This window comes from Raphanus sativus, unplaced genomic scaffold (genome assembly GCF_000801105.2).
Source record: "Raphanus sativus cultivar WK10039 unplaced genomic scaffold, ASM80110v3 Scaffold0400, whole genome shotgun sequence".
In the NCBI taxonomy this organism is placed as follows: Eukaryota; Viridiplantae; Streptophyta; class Magnoliopsida; order Brassicales; family Brassicaceae; genus Raphanus; species Raphanus sativus.
The window spans coordinates 17449-37240 of record NW_026615719.1 but is presented as its reverse complement, the minus strand read 5'-3'; the positions used below and the strand labels follow the sequence as shown (position 1 = coordinate 37240).

At 35.4% G+C, this 19792-nt stretch overlaps 4 protein-coding genes across 7 annotated transcripts; 1 reads left to right on the top strand and 3 right to left on the bottom strand.

Moving 5' to 3' along the window:
- Positions 1 to 294: 294 nt before the first annotated feature.
- LOC108846662 (putative methylesterase 19) lies at positions 295 to 1253 on the bottom strand. Of its 4 annotated transcripts, none has more exons than XM_056996861.1 (4): positions 1170 to 1240; positions 867 to 990; positions 649 to 789; positions 295 to 576 (listed from the first exon to the last, which is right to left on the bottom strand). In XM_056996861.1, the coding sequence occupies exons 1-4, from the start codon at positions 1199 to 1201 to the stop codon at positions 295 to 297; spliced, it is 579 nt and encodes a 192-aa protein (XP_056852841.1). In that variant the 5' UTR covers positions 1202 to 1240. The 4 variants fall into 4 exon arrangements, with proteins under 4 accessions (XP_056852841.1, XP_018475370.1, XP_018475372.1 ...); XM_018619868.1 differs by having other exon boundaries at positions 867 to 1012; positions 1106 to 1238; XM_018619870.1 differs by having other exon boundaries at positions 867 to 1253.
- A 2664-nt stretch (positions 1254 to 3917) lies between these two features.
- On the bottom strand, positions 3918 to 5780 carry LOC108833337 (putative methylesterase 19). The gene is given in 4 exon segments (XM_018606769.2): positions 3918 to 4021; positions 4024 to 4198; positions 5164 to 5301; positions 5364 to 5780. Coding segments are annotated over 4 exon segments (783 nt in total). The 5' UTR covers positions 5730 to 5780.
- A 765-nt stretch (positions 5781 to 6545) lies between these two features.
- LOC130502040 (putative methylesterase 19) lies at positions 6546 to 8410 on the bottom strand. The gene is made up of 3 exons (XM_056996860.1): positions 7994 to 8410; positions 7794 to 7931; positions 6546 to 6827 (listed from the first exon to the last, which is right to left on the bottom strand). Exons 1-3 carry the CDS (start codon positions 8357 to 8359, stop codon positions 6546 to 6548), a joined length of 786 nt encoding a protein of 261 aa, XP_056852840.1. The 5' UTR covers positions 8360 to 8410.
- A 9352-nt stretch (positions 8411 to 17762) lies between these two features.
- On the top strand, positions 17763 to 19435 carry LOC108833336 (mannose-P-dolichol utilization defect 1 protein homolog 2). The gene is made up of 8 exons (XM_018606768.2): positions 17763 to 17967; positions 18031 to 18184; positions 18267 to 18339; positions 18427 to 18493; positions 18580 to 18639; positions 18856 to 18916; positions 18992 to 19033; positions 19153 to 19435. Exons 1-8 carry the CDS (start codon positions 17821 to 17823, stop codon positions 19254 to 19256), a joined length of 708 nt encoding a protein of 235 aa, XP_018462270.1. The 5' UTR covers positions 17763 to 17820; the 3' UTR covers positions 19257 to 19435.
- The last annotated feature ends 357 nt before the right edge of the window (positions 19436 to 19792 follow it).

Sequence of the window (19792 nt, the reverse complement as noted above, 5' to 3'; positions counted from 1 at the left end):
AAACCTATCGGTTTAGTTTTAGTTTAATTTTGGATGGTTGTAATAGATTATATTTTGGTTTAGTTTAAGTAATTTGGTTCTATTATTAATGCAGCAAGTAAAGGATCCAAAATATATGCGATATAGTAACAAACTTGAAAAGGTCCAAATTTTTAAAACATTTTTTTAAGTAGATAAAAATAAGACTCTGTTTTAATAGATTAGATAAATAAGTTTCTTAAGGTCACTAACATTTGGCTTATATAATGGAAGCTGAATGTTTATACTAACTTGCAGGAAAATTGCCATATGATCTTACGCATATTTATCAGCAATCCCCAAGAGACGAGCACATAGTTCTTGAGTCTTGGAGAACATTACCATATGATCTGCATCTTTGATCTCCATTACTTCTTTTACAGGAAAATTGCTGATCATCCAACGCTGGTAATCTCCTGGTATCATATTATCCTCTCCACATATGATGTAGATACGTGTAACAGATCCGTACCTTTCCTCACTAAAGCTTTTTGTCCCTGCCAGATTGTTTGTAACTACTGGGTTTGCTCTCACCAACATTGTCGCCAATACAAGGTCCTATCACGCCACAAAAAACAATCAACAACTAGCAATCAGTCCCAATCGGGCTTGAAAAGCATCGAGTCATACCTCAAGAGGTGATAATTGATAGGCATATTTGGCCATGGACTTCGGTCCCACAAGAGCGAACCGTAGAGGACGATCAGGTCTCCCGTAGAATCCAGTCACAGTGTCCAACCATTCCATTTGTGTACTACTGCTTGTGGACAGCTGCAGATTTCAGTCAGATATCAGAATCACTTGGAAAGAATCTAAACCGTGCTGCACAAGTAATCTAATTTACTTACATTTTCTAGAACATAAGCAGGTGGGTTTCTTGTGTCGGGCATGAACGATGACACGAAGACAATAGCAGCAATCTTACTAGGGAATATGTCCGCAACCATGGCAACGGGTATGCCTCCCATGCTATGAGCAACAAGAATCACTTTGTCTTCATCCGAGCCAAGCGAGCTCAGAATATCAAGCAAGGGTTTGGAGTAATCCATCAATGTCTGAATCTCGTCCAATCTTGTCATGTTTATACCCGAGGCAGCCAGATCTACTGCTGTTACACAGTGACCTGCAGCCTCCAACTGCATTTTCAGTTTGTACCAAGTCCACGCGCCGTGGCAAAGCCCATGGACGAGCACAAACCTCTTCTGGATCTCCTTCTCCATTGCTTTCTTTACTTACAATATCTTGGTTCAGGAACACTTACATAGACTGTTACTTTCTATATATTCTTTGTATACTAAAAACCCTTCTTCTGTATTCAACTTTTAAATTAGTTCTTGTTCTGTATAAACTGACAAAGCTTTAGGTACCTATATATCTTTCTGCCATTATCATGAAAGGAAAGATAAAGCAGAGATCCACACGGCTCAAAGACAGTAAATTTCTGAGAAAGAGATATATTATTAGGCTATGACAGACGGTAGGTTCTGAATAGTTGTGGTTACTTCACTCGTTAACGTGTCTTGGTGTGTGATTGTGTAATGAATCTTTCTGGTTTCTCCGTTTTTGTTAGTAGAGATGCTTCATGATTCTCTCTAACCACTGTTCTGCTTTGTAGCATATTGAAAATGCTTTACGTACCTACCTATATCTAATTTTGTTTTCAGAAGAAAAATAAAACTTTGTTTTTCTGTATTTTAATTTTACTGGAACAAGATTGAGGCATAATAAATATTTAACTTTGGTTTAAATAGGAATTTTGTATCTTTATTGGTTGCTTTATGGGTTTTGGATAGAAATTTGGGGATGATGCAGATGCAGTAATATTAAAGGTTGTGTGTGTTTTTTTTTGCTAAAAAGGTTGTGTGTGTTAGACAGCTTCAAAAACGATGTTAGCTACTTCAAAGATATATATATATATATATATATATATATATATGACAAAAACGTGATTCAAGATGAAGAAATGGTCGAGAATGGAAAACAGAACATTATCAGCTTTTTTCTTCGCTATAAATTGCTGATCATCCAACGCTGGTAATCTTCCGGTACCAGATTAGAGATCACATTTCAATTTTGATGCACACTAGATCATGACCCGCGCGACCGCGCGGGTTTTATTTTTTTTTATTTTTAACATATAACATATATTCTATAATAGTTGATACAATTTGGAATTTGTCATTTTCACATAATGTGGTTTTATATAATTTTGAGTTTGTCTAAAACATATTGTTTAAGAACAATGTTAAAACTGTTTTTCCTATTAATAATTTTTCATTGGTGTATTAGAGATATAAAGTGAAACCTCTATAAATTAATAATGTTGGGACTATACCAAAACTATAATTTTTTATTAATTTATAGAGATTATTAATTTATCTAGATACTAATTGAACCAAAAACTCAATTTGAGACTATGGAATTATACTAATTTATAGAGATATTAATTTATAGATTATTAATTTAAAGATGTTATACTGTAACTGTATAGTGAAAACACTAATATAATATCAACCAATACGATTTGGTTTTGACATTGTGCTTTTTGGGATTTTTTTCTAAAATTTTTGTGAATGTCCAATGATGAATACGAAGACAAGTACTTGTACACACATTTTAGTGGGAGAAAATGAATATTTTCTAACCTATTAAGTCAGATATAATAAATACAAAATCTCTTGACATCGAGATTTTATGTATAGTAGAATAAACTTGGAGAAGAGGGTTTTCCATATTCATGATTTTTCAAATCTGACAATTTGATTGTGAATATTTGATTGTAGCCGAGATTTTAGGCATAGTAGACTCAACTTGGTGAAGAGGTTTTCCAATAATCGTTTTTTTAAGTATAAATTGATGTTTTTGTTATTTAAGTAAGAATATACGTTAGTATATTCTATTTAGTGTATATTCAAAGCAAACCTCGATTATTTGAACATCTAAGAAAATTTGTTCTGATATCTTTATTATTGAGTTTCAAAAATTATATATCAAGCTATTTAAAATTTTAAGATTCATCAGTATTTGATTCCAAATAATTGTTTTTTAATTAAAAGGGGTTTTGTGTTTAAGATAATTATAGTTTAATAATGGGAGGAAACGTGTTCTTAAGTTATTTGGTTAATTGAATCAATTGTTTAGGAAATAACCAGACCAAAAAAGTCAAAATTGTATAATGACTGGTTAAGGATTCGTGTAAAAAAAAGGATTCATATAATATTTGTATCTTTTTGTCAACCTACTCACTTTAAGTTTGTATAAGTTGATGGAAAAAAAAAAGGATTAGCGTAATATTTGTATTTTTTTGTCAACCTATTCGTGTAATATTTATATTTTTAATAACATGTGTAATATTTATTTTTGTTTCTATCTATTTATATTTTTATTTTTAAGAATTTAGACTCGTGTTATATTTATATTGGAGACATTTATTGTATTCATTTGACTATAATAAAGGAGAGGGATTATTATATTTTTACTATGATATATTATAAATATGATAATGTGAGTATACTCTAACGAAAAGAACATATATTTTGTTTAATAGATGCATAGACATAGATCTTATAGTGAAGTTAAATGATAGATAGTTGATATTAAGCTATTTAAGGAAATATTTAAATGAAAGATTAGACTAAGAATAATAATGTGATGTCCAATTTAAAAATCTACCTAGAAAAAGTTATAATGTTTCTGTTTTAATAAGATAGATATATTACTTGAGTTGAAGCCAAAGTTTGTTAATAATTTAGTAATAGAATTATCTCAAGATCTTATTTATATAACCACTTGTAATAAAATTATCTTCTGCTTAGTTATCATACATGTATTTTCATATGGCTTATTAATTATTATAAGCATTACTGTAGTGGATGCAGTAGAGACTTCAGGAGGTTTATTTATGCATATTTACAAGCGATTTCCAAGAGAAGAGCACAGACTTCTTGAGATCTGGAGATCATAGGTATGTGATCTGCATCTTTGATCTCCATTACTTCTTTCGCGGAAAGTTCCTGATCATCCAACGCTGGTAATCCTCAAGTACTATATTACTCTCTCCAGATATTATATATATACGTGTAATGGATCTGTATCCCTCTTCACTGAAGCTTCTTGTCCCTGCCAGATTGTTTGTAACGAAGGGGTTTTCCCTCACCAACATTTTAGCCAATTCAAGATCCTAGTTCGCCACAACTGTTGGAACTCGTATTTTGACAAAGTGGTGTGGACCATTTTCGGATGGGTTTTTCGACGGAGACGTCTGTCGGAAAGACCGGAACTTGGGCACGATGTAATCGTCACCGTGAACACTATGAGTAAGTGTATTTGTTGGTCAAAATCGGAGTTGTGTTGAATAAGAAATAGAGGTCCAAAGTGAGTGTTATGCAAAGCTTATAAAGCTTTAAATTTAGCTAAGTATAAAATATTTAGTAAATGGATCACTTTGGATATTTGACTTTGAATTTGAAATTGATTTTGTTAGTTGGACAATATGTCAATAACTTAATCTTTTAAATTTTATTAATGATGATCTTTTATGTTTTATTTAAACATAAAAATGCAAACTCATATAAAGTATTTTTGGCTTTGATTTGTTTGGTCAAAAACCATTTAATACTTGGTCCACTAACGTGAGTAATGGAGAATCAAATTCTCATTATTACGTTAGTTACTCCATTGATCACATAACGTACGTTTTGATATTTTGAAGTTATATATCAATACGTGAAGCTCATTCAGTTTGACAGATTGAGAGAGATCATTTGTTCAACAATTCCTCAAAATTTTTTTTTCTCTTTCTCTTTGATAATTTTTCTTGAGTCTGAGAATATACACAAAACTATTTCGCCAGGCTTCTGATAGAGTGACGCAAATTCAGAAGATTGTTTGCAGTTGTATCCTGGGACTCATTACGTTATCAAACCGTCGTACTACGGGACGTATTTTGAGTTAAGGAAAGAGATAATATCTCGCCTCTGCAGTTGTATCATCCTCCTTTTTTTAAATCTTTGGTATAATCTTATCAATTTTTATTTACAATATTCAGTTTTCCGTAATTTATAAAATACGGTTCTATCAACAACAACAATCAACAAAAAGATTGAATAAAAACAAGAGTTTTATCTATTAGACTTGGAGTCTTACTTTACGTGGAGAGAGTTGATAAACTTTCTTGGCCAAGAACTTTGGTCCCAAAAGCGCAAAATCTAGAGGACAATCAGGTTTCCCGTACTTCCCCAACACGGTGTCCAACCATTCCTCTCGTGGAATGCTTCTTAAGAACTGCAACTTTCAGTCAAATATCAGAATCATTCGCCACAGATCATACCAAATTTTTATGTTACCTTTTCGTACACATAAGCAGGTGGGTTTCTTGTGTCAGGCATGAAACCAGTCAAGAAGACAATAGCAGCAATCTTACAAGGGAAGATGTCAGCAGCAAGTGCAGCGCATATTCCTCCCATGCTATGAGCAACAAGAATCACCTTTTCTTCATCTGAGCAAAGCGAGCTCAGAAACTCAAGCAATGGTTTGCAGTAATCTTCCAAAGTCTGAATTTCTTCCAATCTGGTCATGTTTATACCCGACGAAGCTAGATCAACTGCTGTTACACAGTGCCCTGCCGCCTCCAGCTGTGGTTTCACTTTGTACCAAGTCCAAGCGCCGTGGCAGAGCCCATGAATGAGCACAAACCGCTTCTGTTTGTCCATTGCCTTTTTATATTTTCTACATCTTGGTTCAACACTTTATATAATAGACGGTTGTTTCACATAATACTTTTCTGTACATTGACTGTTAGGTTTTGGTCGTTCTCTAAGATCCAGAGAATGCAAAACCAACACTACATTGACTGCTAGTTGATTTTGTTTTATTTCAAACATAGAAGCAACATAGAAAGCAATAAAAGTCTGAAACTTTAGGAAGTCAAATACATTTTCATCAAACAAAGTCAAGCAAATACTTAACAACCGTCTATTCTAAACAACATAACAGTAAATTTAAGTATTTTCTAAATATTTTATAAATCATAAAATAATAGTTTGGATATTTAGAAAATACTTAACTTTAATTTTTTTTTTACTTGACATACAAAATATCGAAATAATAGTTTAGACTATCAAAAAAAATTTGTAACAAGTTAAGAGTCTTGTCATCTAACAAAAAATATTAAGACTTACAAATTCAAAAATATTTAAATATCTGATGTGAACAATAAAATTGAACTTTAGATCTAAAATAAACCAAAAATAAACCAAATTATATCAAATAATTTTGGTTCTCTATATCAACGTTCGCTTCATTTTACCAAGTAAAAACTATAAAAAAAAGTTATGTATTGGTTTAACCATTAGTTCAACCGGTGATTGGTTTCTAGTTTTTAATAGAATTATCTCAAGATCTTATTTATATAACCACTTGTAATAAAATTATCTTCTGCTTAGTTATCATACATGTATTTTCATATGGCTTATTAATTATTATAAGCATTACTGTAGTGGATGCAGTAGAGACTTCAGGAGGTTTATTTATGCATATTTACAAGCGATTTCCAAGAGAAGAGCACAGACTTCTTGAGATCTGGAGATCATAGGTATGTGATCTGCATCTTTGATCTCCATTACTTCTTTCGGCGGAAAGTTCCTGATCATCCAACGCTGGTAATCCTCAAGTACTATATTACTCTCTCCAGATATTATATATATACGTGTAATGGATCTGTATCCCTCTTCACTGAAGCTTCTTGTCCCTGCCAGATTGTTTGTAACGAAGGGGTTTTCCCTCACCAACATTTTAGCCAATTCAAGATCCTAGTTCGCCACAACTGTTGGAACTCGTATTTTGACAAAGTGGTGTGGACCATTTTCGGATGGGTTTTTCGACGGAGACGTCTGTCGGAAAGACCGGAACTTGGGCACGATGTAATCGTCACCGTGAACACTATGAGTAAGTGTATTTGTTGGTCAAAATCGGAGTTGTGTTGAATAAGAAATAGAGGTCCAAAGTGAGTGTTATGCAAAGCTTATAAAGCTTTAAATTTAGCTAAGTATAAAATATTTAGTAAATGGATCACTTTGGATATTTGACTTTGAATTTGAAATTGATTTTGTTAGTTGGACAATATGTCAATAACTTAATCTTTTAAATTTTATTAATGATGATCTTTTATGTTTTATTTAAACATAAAAATGCAAACTCATATAAAGTATTTTTGGCTTTGATTTGTTTGGTCAAAAACCATTTAATACTTGGTCCACTAACGTGAGTAATGGAGAATCAAATTCTCATTATTACGTTAGTTACTCCATTGATCACATAACGTACGTTTTTGATATTTTGAAGTTATATATCAATACGTGAAGCTCATTCAGTTTGACAGATTGAGAGAGATCATTTGTTCAACAATTCCTCAAAATTTTTTTTTCTCTTTCTCTTTGATAATTTTTCTTGAGTCTGAGAATATACACAAAACTATTTCGCCAGGCTTCTGATAGAGTGACGCAAATTCAGAAGATTGTTTGCAGTTGTATCCTGGGACTCATTACGTTATCAAACCGTCGTACTACGGGACGTATTTTGAGTTAAGGAAAGAGATAATATCTCGCCTCTGCAGTTGTATCATCCTCCTTTTTTTAAATCTTTGGTATAATCTTATCAATTTTTATTTACAATATTCAGTTTTCCGTAATTTATAAAATACGGTTCTATCAACAACAACAATCAACAAAAAGATTGAATAAAAACAAGAGTTTTATCTATTAGACTTGGAGTCTTACTTTACGTGGAGAGAGTTGATAAACTTTCTTGGCCAAGAACTTTGGTCCCAAAAGCGCAAAATCTAGAGGACAATCAGGTTTCCCGTACTTCCCCAACACGGTGTCCAACCATTCCTCTCGTGGAATGCTTCTTAAGAACTGCAACTTTCAGTCAAATATCAGAATCATTCGCCACAGATCATACCAAATTTTTATGTTACCTTTTCGTACACATAAGCAGGTGGGTTTCTTGTGTCAGGCATGAAACCAGTCAAGAAGACAATAGCAGCAATCTTACAAGGGAAGATGTCAGCAGCAAGTGCAGCGCATATTCCTCCCATGCTATGAGCAACAAGAATCACCTTTTCTTCATCTGAGCAAAGCGAGCTCAGAAACTCAAGCAATGGTTTGCAGTAATCTTCCAAAGTCTGAATTTCTTCCAATCTGGTCATGTTTATACCCGACGAAGCTAGATCAACTGCTGTTACACAGTGCCCTGCCGCCTCCAGCTGTGGTTTCACTTTGTACCAAGTCCAAGCGCCGTGGCAGAGCCCATGAATGAGCACAAACCGCTTCTGTTTGTCCATTGCCTTTTTATATTTTCTACATCTTGGTTCAACACTTTATATAATAGACGGTTGTTTCACATAATACTTTTCTGTACATTGACTGTTAGGTTTTGGTCGTTCTCTAAGATCCAGAGAATGCAAAACCAACACTACATTGACTGCTAGTTGATTTTGTTTTATTTCAAACATAGAAGCAACATAGAAAGCAATAAAAGTCTGAAACTTTAGGAAGTCAAATACATTTTCATCAAACAAAGTCAAGCAAATACTTAACAACCGTCTATTCTAAACAACATAACAGTAAATTTAAGTATTTTCTAAATATTTTATAAATCATAAAATAATAGTTTGGATATTTAGAAAATACTTAACTTTAATTTTTTTTTTACTTGACATACAAAATATCGAAATAATAGTTTAGACTATCAAAAAAAATTTGTAACAAGTTAAGAGTCTTGTCATCTAACAAAAAATATTAAGACTTACAAATTCAAAAATATTTAAATATCTGATGTGAACAATAAAATTGAACTTTAGATCTAAAATAAACCAAAAATAAACCAAATTATATCAAATAATTTTGGTTCTCTATATCAACGTTCGCTTCATTTTACCAAGTAAAAACTATAAAAAAAAGTTATGTATTGGTTTAACCATTAGTTCAACCGGTGATTGGTTTCTAGTTTTTAATGGATTTTTGTGGATTTTATTAAATTTTTAAATATTAATTTTTCCACAAAACACTGTTTTTCTGTGACTAAATTATCATTTATCATCAAAATTTAAGCTACCGTCACAAATAAATTGGTATTTACACAATATTGTTTTACTAGTGTTAAATATATATGTTTTCCACAATGGTTTTTTTCAAAATCAAATCCACATTTTGCTTTTAACATTCGGTTAAACAAACAAAACACCCTCACGCATCCACTTCTGTTTCCATGTAAGATAGATTTCACCCAATTGGGTATGAGACGATTGTGTTAGTTTCTGTTAGGTTTGTTCATTAAAGATTTCAGGTGTGTTAGTTTTTCTCATTTTCTAGCACCGAAGGTGGTGTGTTAGTTTAAGTTAGGTTCGTAAATAGATAACGACTTTTTCAAATATGACCTAAAATTTCAAGTCAAACACAAAAATAATTCATGATTTTTAAAATTTTTTTTTTTCTATTTACCCTAAAAGTTTGAGTTATTCACGAAAATACCATTATTTTTTTTCTTTTTTTTTCAAAAATGAATATTTTATCTTATCATCTTCATCTTCACCAAGTATTCACATTTTACTCTTCATATCTTATTACTTATACACACAAATCACATTTCTTTCTCTTTAAATTCATAAAAAAAAAATCAAGATTTTGATTCCAAGTTTTGTAAGGTTCATAGAGACATTGAACCTCATGATTCTTTGTCATTAATAAGTTGGTAGTTTTTGTAGTGAAGTTCTATGTGCTTGGAGAATCTAAGGAAGTCATCTCACAGATTCAAGGCACGAAATCATTTTTTTTAGATCTGTTCGCGAGGACTTTCAGAAAACTTTGCTAGATGTGTTTTTTATCGAGAAGACTTCCCTAGAAGTCTTCTAACATTCCTTTGTTAACAAAAAAAAAATCCCGGAGAAGACTTCTCGAGAAGTCTTCCCAGATAAACAAGTTAGTTTTGCAATTAACCAAAGTTTGTTAGAAATTTGAATTTTTATAGAAGACTTCTCGGGAAGTCTTCTCGGAAAAGACTTTTTATGGAAGTCTTCCCGAAGTCTTCTCACTGTCGAAAGAAGTCTGTGTGGATTACTTTTTCAATTGAAAAATAATAGTAAAACATTTAATATTAATGCGAAAAATTCTTTCAAAGTCTTATCAAATTTTATTTCGGTTTTGGTCAAACCTTCGGTTACGAGAGAAGACTTCTCTAGATGTCTTCCATTACGGAAATGTCAAATATCGTCAACTACAAGAAATACTTCAGGAATACTTTCGAAAGACTTCTATAGAAGTCTTTCTCCTGGGAAGTTTTCTATAAAAAGTCAAATTTCTATAAAAAATTGGTGAAGTCTTCTCTGGCATTTTCAAGAATTTTTCAAATTCAAAAGTAAGGCAATATTTACAAAAGAAAACTTCTCAAGATGTCTTATGTAGAGTAGAATTCTTAAGAATTCGTCCTTCGTATATTTGCAATTGCAAAAATAACCTAAACCGAAACTTCATGAGAAGTCTTCCCGGAGACGATTTCTTAGGAAGTCTTCTTAGGAAGACTTATTTGGAAGTCTTCTACGTCAATCTTTATTAAACTTCAATTTTCTCTAGACTTAAAATGAATTTAGATTATTTTCTTTTTAATTCATGTTTCTTAGTCAATATTAGAACTCCTGAGTAGAATCGATAACTTAATTTGTGATAATTATGAGATTACAAACATTCATAATTATTAATGTTTCTAACTAATCCGAGAAGACTTCTTAAAAGAATATTGAGTGAAAGATCTACCTTTAATGTTCATAGAACACACAAAATATATATTTAAAAATTATAGATCCATTTTTAAAGTAGTGAAAGATTAAAACCATGTAATGAAAAACCTGCAAAAAGACAAATTAGTGAGAAATACATAAGAAAAAGTGAATTTAGAGTATTTATTGATCTACCTTTAAAATAGTGAAATATGAGAATCATGTAAAGAAAAACCCACAAAACAAGATAAATTAGTGAGAAAGATATAAGAAAAAATGAAAAGATTGATATAAATTTGTGTGTCTTCAAGTTCAGAGAGATTAGAGAGAGGCTAGAAAGTTTAAGAGTGAGAAATATTACAGTTTTGTTGCAGCCATTTGAGAGGAAGAGAGGGAATGCGTAAATTTACTTTATATAGGGAGACAAAAAATTCCAATAGGTTAAATATTATCGATTCAAAAGACTTTTCCAGATGTTTTCTAGTGCATTATTCTCATGGAAGACTTTTGGAAGACTTCCCAAAAATTTTGATTTAGGCGGAAAACCTAAATTCTTCTAAAAATTTAAGCAGTAACCCTAAATTTCACTAAACTTTAGGCAGGATATGTCAAAAGATTTCCCAAGAAGTTCTTTTTTGTGAGTCTTTCAGACCATATAATCAAATAACCAAAAAAATATTTAAATCAAGTTTTTTTTTTTTTGAAATGTTAAATTTATATATCAACAAAAGAAAAAAAATGTTTACAATACGGAAACTTTTAAACTGCAAGTTGCATTACATGAGCTAGTTTCTTCCCATCCATCTCTGCATTAGAAGACTAGCAAACTCAGCATTCCTCATTCGTATAGAGGATATCATGTTCCGAATGGTCCTGTCTAGGGACTTCACGAGCTTGGCCGGCGAGTTCTAGGAGGTGTTATGCTTACGCCCATTGCGTTCTTTCCAGAGCAAGTAGATTGATCCTTGAAACGCCAACCGAAGCAGGCAGGAGTCAACCTTATTGCGTCTAGGAGATAGCAGGGTGGTCATGGTGATGTTCCAGTCAGGGCTTGGCCGTGGAAGGAGACATCCAGTCAGGTCGGTCCAGACGGTAAATGAGAATGGACAAGCGAAGAAAAGGTGGTCGCGGGTCTCATCAGGTTCCCCACAGAGCCTGCAACCTTGAACCTCTCCCCATGCGCTAGTCTGATCACCTGTAGAAAGCCGGTTCCGCACGGTTAGCCACGCTATAAACAAGCATCGTGGGATGGCCTCCGAAAACCAAATTACTTTACTCCACTCTACTATTGGTCTGTGCTCTCGCAGTTGGTCCCATGTTCTGGATGATGAGAACCAAGGTCTGTAGTTGTCATCTCCATGTTTCCATAGCACACGATCACTTCCTGCATCCTCTACCGGGGGTGGAACAGAGTTGATGGCAGCTATCATCGCCCGTAGGTGACAGCTGCGGCATCTCCTGATGTTCCATTGCCCAGACGAGGCTACATCAGCGACTGTGGCGTATCTATTTATTCCCAGCAACATAGTACTCGAGTCACCTGCAATATCAATTAGTTTCCCCATATTCAGCCAGTTATCAAACCAAAACAGAGTATTCTTTCCATTACCAATCTCAGACTTTAGAAACGTAGCTGCTTGGTGGCGTAGCTTGAGAAGTTTTCGCCATATCCAAGAGCCTGCTTGTGTATCCTTAACATCCCAGAAGTAGTGGCTGCGCAACAGGTTTGAGCGAGTCCAAGCTACCCAAAGGGAGCCTGAGTTTGTTATAAGGCGCCAGATAAGACTTAGAGCAAAAACTCTTGATGAATCGGTCAGTTTTCGAATTCCTAGTCCCCCTTCCTTCTTAGGCGCACAGACTTCATCCCATGCCACTTTTGCCTTTCCTGTAGAGTTTGGCGAGCCAGACCAGAGGAAAGCACTACACATACTCTCGATGGTTTCAAGACAACGCTTCGGTAATCTAAAAACAGAGCTCCAAAAGTTCGTGATACTTACAATCACAGAGTTTATAAGCTGCAATCTCCCCGCATATGAAAGGGCTCGACTGGTCCAAGAGTTGAGCTTAGATCGGATGCGGTCAATAAGAGGCTCATAGTCATCACGCGTCATGGCTTTTGTAGTGAGCGGGAGGCCCAAATACCGTATCGGAAGAGTATCAATAGGCAGGTTGAGACGGTTCACCTCATCAAGAAATCCTTGGTGAATTTTCCCTCCCATGTAAATGGCCGATTTGGCTGGGCTTATAGCGAGTCCCGACCAGCTCTCAAAGTCTTTTAGAACAGATAAAATACCTTGCAAGGAGCTAGGTTCCCCATCGGTGAATACCATGATATCGTCCGCGAAACTCAAGTGAGTGAGAATTAATTGGAGAGCAAGTAGGGTGGTATCCAATGTTACCAGAAGCCGCAGATTTGTTCAGCGCCAAAGAGAGCACATTTATTGCAATAACAAATAGATACGGGGAGAGGGAGCAGCCTTGTCGCAAACCCCTCGCACTTGGAAAAAAACCCTCAAGCTCGCCATTAACTGATACTGAAAACGCCGCAGTGGATAAGCATATATGGATCCAGTGAATAAACTGCTCTGGTATGTGCATAGCTTGAAGCGTTTCCTCGATAAACGACCATTTGACCGTATCAAAGGCCTTTGAGATGTCGAGTTTCAAAGCACTACGAGGTCCAACCGAGTCTTTGTGGTAATTTTTGACGAGCTCAGTAGCCAGAAAGCACGTTTTCCAGGAAGAGTCTCCCTTTGATAAACGCGCACTGGTTCGGTTCTATTAGCTCCGGGAGTAACACCTTCAGCCGGTTGGCCAGAATCTTGGATACAACCTTATAGAGGATGTTGCAACAAGATATGGGCCTGAAATCCTTCATGCTCTCTGCACCTTGAATCTTTGGTATGAGAGTTAAGATCGTGGCATTTACTCCCTTCGGAAGGAAACCATAGATGAAGAAAGATTGCACCGCGGTGATGAAGTCTTGGCTGATTACAGGCCAGGCAGCTTTGTAGAACTCTACAGGGTAGCCATCTGGGCCGGGAGCTTTGTTTGCTGGCATAGAGAAGAGAACATTTTTAATTTCTGCTTCTGATATAGGATGAACTAGTAGCTCAGCAGTGTGCGCCGGACACCGGAAGTCAATCAAGTTCGTAAGTATATCTGCGATGTCGTCTTGATTAGAAGCCACAGTCGTATTGAGGAACTGGGTAAAATGATCTGCTGCTGCAACTTTTATTGCATGAGGGTCTGTAATAATCTCCCCAGAGGGTAAAACCAGACGCCGGATCGCGTTGAATGTAGTTCTGCTTTGCACAATCTTATGAAAAAAAATTGTGTTCTGATCACCAAATTTGAGCCAAGTGATTCGAGACTTTTGCAGATAGAATCGTTCCTCTATTACTGCCCAGTGATTCCATGTTTCTGTTGCCACTGAAACCTCATCAAATGAGGAGGAGCTCGGATCTAATAAAGCCAGGGCTTGCTTGTCGCACAAGTTCTGAAAAGCTTCCTTAGTCTGCCGTGGAATGTCCCCAAACTTAGTCTTGTTGAGATGGCGAAGAATCGGTTTCAGAAGTTTCAGCTTCTTACTGAAAATATACAGAGCCGATCGGGAATGGTAAATGGGCTCAGTGTTGTTCCAAGTATCAGATACTGAGGCCAGGAAGTCTGGATGATCCGCAAGGAAGTTAAAGAACTTAAAAGGGAATTTCCGTCCCAATGGTTCGGCCTCCAGAAACACTCTAGAGCGGGCATGATCAGAGATTCCAGAGGGCTCAAACTTGGCATACGATTGAGCGAACTGGTTTATCCATGTATCATTAACGAGGACCCGGTCAAGCTTCTTTGCTATGGGATTATCTGATTGGTTGTTGAGACAGGTGAATTTCGAGCCTAGAGATGGGAGATCAGTAAGATTGCACGCAGCAACTGTGTCTTGAAAAGCGATCATGCCGCTTTGATTCCGAGTTCTAACTGTAGAGTGCTCTGTAGAAGAGAGGATTTCATTAAAATCGCCCATGACGATCCAGGGACCCCAGAGGAAGCGAACTGAACGTTGTTTTGAAGTAAATCAGACCAGAGGCGTTGACGTTCTGACTGAAAGTTTGAAGCATAAACGCAAGAGCAGAGAAACTGCTCCCCTGTATCCGAGACCACCCAAACCGTGATGATTTGAGCACTTTTGTAGAGGACCGTAACATTAACATTTGCAGACCAGCAGACCCAGATTTTACCCAGACGATGATGGTCATAGTTGTTGAGAAACTTCCAACCTGGAAGAGAAGAAGAGACAATTGCCTCGGACTTACCCTCTTGAACACGAGTCTCAATCAGGCATCCAAAGGATGGTTTTGCAGATTGTAACCAAGAACGAAGATATAAGTGTTTGCGCTTTTTGTTGAAGCCCCGAGTGTTCCACGCAAATAAAGATATCATCAGATTAGTGCCTTCGTGAGGAGGCATTCTTTTGTTTGGTTTGTTTGGTGCTCTTCTTTTCGTTCTGTTTCCCCTTCTGGGGCTCAGCTGCTCTGTTTTTAATAGCATCTTTCTTAGCGTTTTTGGTCTTTGTTTGCTTCGGATCTTCCTTAGGCACTTCTTTGGCCAAGTCTATCTCAGAAGACTCTGTTTCCTCTTCTTCAGTACTACTGACCTCGACCTCTCCTTCCTCTACCTCTTCTTCCTCAACCTCACTCAGTAGCTGGAAGCGAGATGGAGAGCTTGGAGTTATCCCACTGCCATTGCTCTGTTTCACTGTATGCTTCGGAGAGGCTTTCTGCGAACTACCCACTAGTTGCCACTCCTTCTCTTTTATTTCCTTCCCAGTCGTGTCAGTCATCTCTGCACTCTGCTGAAACGATTTGTCCACCTCCTGATCATTAGGTGGTGTTTCACCTGTCGAACCAGTCAGTGGCAGGTTAGCATCTTTGTCACTTGCAGGTACAACTTGAGCTTTCTTCGGTGATGTTCCCTGCTCCTGGGAGTTGAGGCTTATCTGTTTACATTCCTTCAACAGGTGACCCCATTTTTGACAACCAGTACAGCGTTGTGGAAGCCACGGGTAGCTAACAGATATCATAGTCTCAGTACCTCTGATGTTTATTTTATCTGGGAGGGGCTTCTCTAGATTGAGAACGACAAGAAGTCGAGCAACATCTAAACGAGTACATCTCACTGTGTTTGGATGCAGCTTTACTGTCTCTCCTATGGTATCACCGAAGAATGTGAGACCTTCGTGAGAGAACAAGTGTCCTGGTACCCCCCGGAGATCCACCCGTAAGAGTATCGCTGTAAGATCCGGCTTGGAGGCTTCAGTGTCGGGTGTCCATTCCTGGACTACCAAAGGAACGTCAGCAATGTGCCAAAAATGGCGCTTCAAAATGCGGAGGCGCATTTGCTTGTCTTCCACACGGAAAAAGACTGTTTTCGGGTTAATGAATTGTGCATCGATTTTTGCAGGCTTTTCTTTTGTAGTCCATAGGCGGTTTACCGTCGCATGAACCTTTCCAATATGGGGAGCATCTGAGATGAAATGTCCTACTAAATAGGACATCCATAATGGAGTTGGATCCCTTGTAATCTCCACAGGGAGATCAACAACTGCAACACCATCGGTCAGTTCCACTTCCGGTGAGAAGTGAACAACTTTGTCACGAAGATCGGATGCAACATCTGAGTAGAGAGCTTTTGTGGAGGAGGAAGGTGAGTTTGTGTGAGTCTTAGGAGGGGTGAGGGGGAGACCTGGGCCCCCAGGAGGAGGAGGAGGCGCCATAACGCCGACAACCGGGAAGCCTTGGGGCTCACGGCAGATCGGCGGCAGAGCCTTTTCGCCTAGGGTTTTTCGGTTTTTCCTAAATCAAGTTATTAGATAGTCACTAAACATATATATGTCAAATTAAAAAAAAAGATAAAATTTCAAATTCTACCCCTAAAATACTAACAATACTATAACTATGTTACTAAACTCTAGACCAAAGATTATTATGACTCAATCTACATTTACTCATTTATGTTGAAAATAATTCAATTTTAGTAAAACTAAATTTACATCATTTTGAAATATTTATTATTACATGATTTCAATTTTTTTTCCAACAATTTTTTTTTTATAAATTTTATTAATTACTTATAAGATCTAATACATGAGAAAGCTTACCCTGGAAGACTTTGATTTAGACGAAAACCTAAATTCTTCTCAGTTTCAGAAGTTTAGATTACACACCATCTTTTAGTCTTGTCCTAAGAAATTTGGGAGAAACAAATATTAATATTTATAAGAAATTTATAATATTTGGAACTGTACCACAGTTGAAAGACTTTATGTGATTTCTTTTCGTGCAAATAGACTGTTTGTTCTTAAATTATTTAAACCAGATGTTTTTTTCTGTAAACTATTTAAACCAAATGTTTCGTCCATACATATGGACTTGAACATTTTTATAATTATTTATTAATATAAAATAGTTATTACTAATTAAAAGATTATAATAATAAACTATTTACGTTTTCTATCAAATTATTATATATTTTTGTTTGAAAATTCTTACATATATATATTTTTAATTCTTTTATATATATATTTATTATTAAAAAATAAAAAGTCACTCAATATTATCTTTTTAGTTATATAAAATCATATAAACTGTTTATTAATATTTAGTTATGTATTTTCTGATTTTTATATTTTCTAACTTTCTATCAAAAGATATTTTTAAGATAACAATATGTATATATATAAACTATTTTTTATTTCAATATATTTTAAGATTTTGAATGATTCTTATTATTATTTTAATTATTTATACAATCAAATAATTTAAGTATGTTTTTGTTTTTTAGATAATTTATAAATTATATTCTTTAAATGTATAAATGATATTAATCAGTTTAATTTTTATTTTAAATATTTGCAAATAATAGTATAGATAATTATTTATTAAAATATGGGTATAAGAGAATATTTTAAGATCTTGTAGGTGGTATACACAAGATTAAAGTCCAAATCACGGAGGAGAAAGGGAGGAGAGAAAAAAATGGAGTATCTAGGGATCGACCTGAGCTGTGCGATGGGATCTCTCCGGAACGGTGAATTCCCGGAGAAAGATTGTCTTCTTCCTCTAATTTCCAAGCTTCTCGGTTACATCCTTGTCGCTGCTTCCATCACCGTCAAGCTCCCTCAGGTATCAAATCAATCAATCACTTTGATCTCTCTAATTTTTAGGATTAATACCGATTTTGTGTAGATAATGAAAATCGTGCACCATAAAAGCGTACGAGGCCTAAGTGTTGTGGCATTTGAGCTCGAAGTGGTTGGTTATACCATTTCTCTTGCCTATTGCCTTCACAAAGGTCTTCCCTTTTCTGCCTTTGGTGAAATGGCTTTTCTTTTGATTCAAGGTGCGTTATAGCAAATCTAATCTCTCAGATGATATGATCCTTTTATGGTTTATAGCTAAATAAATACCCGCTATCATTGCAGCTTTAATCTTGGTTGCTTGTATCTATTATTACTCTCAACCTGTCCCTATGACAACTTGGGTCAGAGCACTCCTGTATCCTTTTTTTTTTTTAAGAATTCTCTTAGCTTTGAGGTTCAGACTCTTCTCTATTGCCTTTCCTTAATGCCAAGCGCTTTATAGATACTGTGCTGTAGCACCAACTGTGCTTGCTGGGCAGATTAATCCAACGCTTTTCGACGCTCTTTATGTGAGTGAGGACTATGGCTTTTGTTTTATTCACTTAACTCTGGGTATGTAGGTTACAATTTTTATGGTGGTTTATCTTTATTCTAGGCTTCACAACATGCGATATTTCTGTTTGCAAGGCTCCCTCAGATATGGAAGAACTTCAAAGTAAGTAATCTTCTTGATATTTTTTAATGCTGTTTTTAAGCTTTTGTCACGTATATTCCAGAGCTTATCATAATCTTTTAGTCATGTCAGTTTATAGTATAGTTTTAAAAGTTCTGGTATATCTGTGACAACAAATATTTCTATAGATTATGCACAAAAGAAATCGTTTCATACCTGCCTCTTATGCCTCACATTACTCTCTGTCTCTCTTCACAGAACAAAAGCACTGGAGAACTCAGTTTCTTAACTTTCTTCATGAACTTCGCTGGGTCCATTGGTAAGAGCACTCCCTTGATGTGTGGCTCCCTCTATTTTCCAACTTTATTGTAATAATTGTTTGTTTACCTCGCAGTGAGAGTTTTCACCAGTATCCAGGAAAATGCCCCAGTTAGCAGTATCCTTTGCAGCTAAGATAATATACTTGTTATTATAATCATACCTGCACATTTTTAATCATATTTGGTTTTCTATGCTCTATAGAAAATATTTCCTTTTCCTTAACCTCTCCTTTAGTTCTTACGGGATTTGCTCTTGGAGTCTTCACCAACGGAACCATCCTGAGTCAGATTCTCCTGTATCACAAGGCTGCTCCAGCAAAGGAGAAGAAAACCAATTGAAACCTAGAAAGATATCCTAAATCAAATACATCTGTTGTTGGCTCCAAAAACAAAAGAGATTAATCAGTGTTGCAGTTATTGTTTTTTTTTTTAATATCCCTTTTCAAGGATGACCAGACTTTGTTCACTGTATGGGTTTCGACTTGATTCTGATAGTAAAGTAGCTGTTTGAAGTCTGATTGATTCTTTCCTATGTGTTGTTATGATAACTAAACCTGAAACTACACGAAATGGTATGATGTCTTGGTGCAATAACCAATATTAATAACCCACCCACGATTGTTATTGTTGAGGACAACTACACAATCCGATGGAAGTTAGGGTTTGGTCTATAGATTGGAGTAATATATGCATGTGCTTAACTTTACCTTTGATGATATAATGTGAAGACACTTTCTTTGACAAAGAACTTAAAGCTGTTGTTATTACCTTGCTCTACAACTGACAGACATAACCAATCTAAACAATCTCTGAACCAACTTGACTACAACAAACAGCTGAACAATATAAAGCAGAATTTTCGAAACGACCCATAA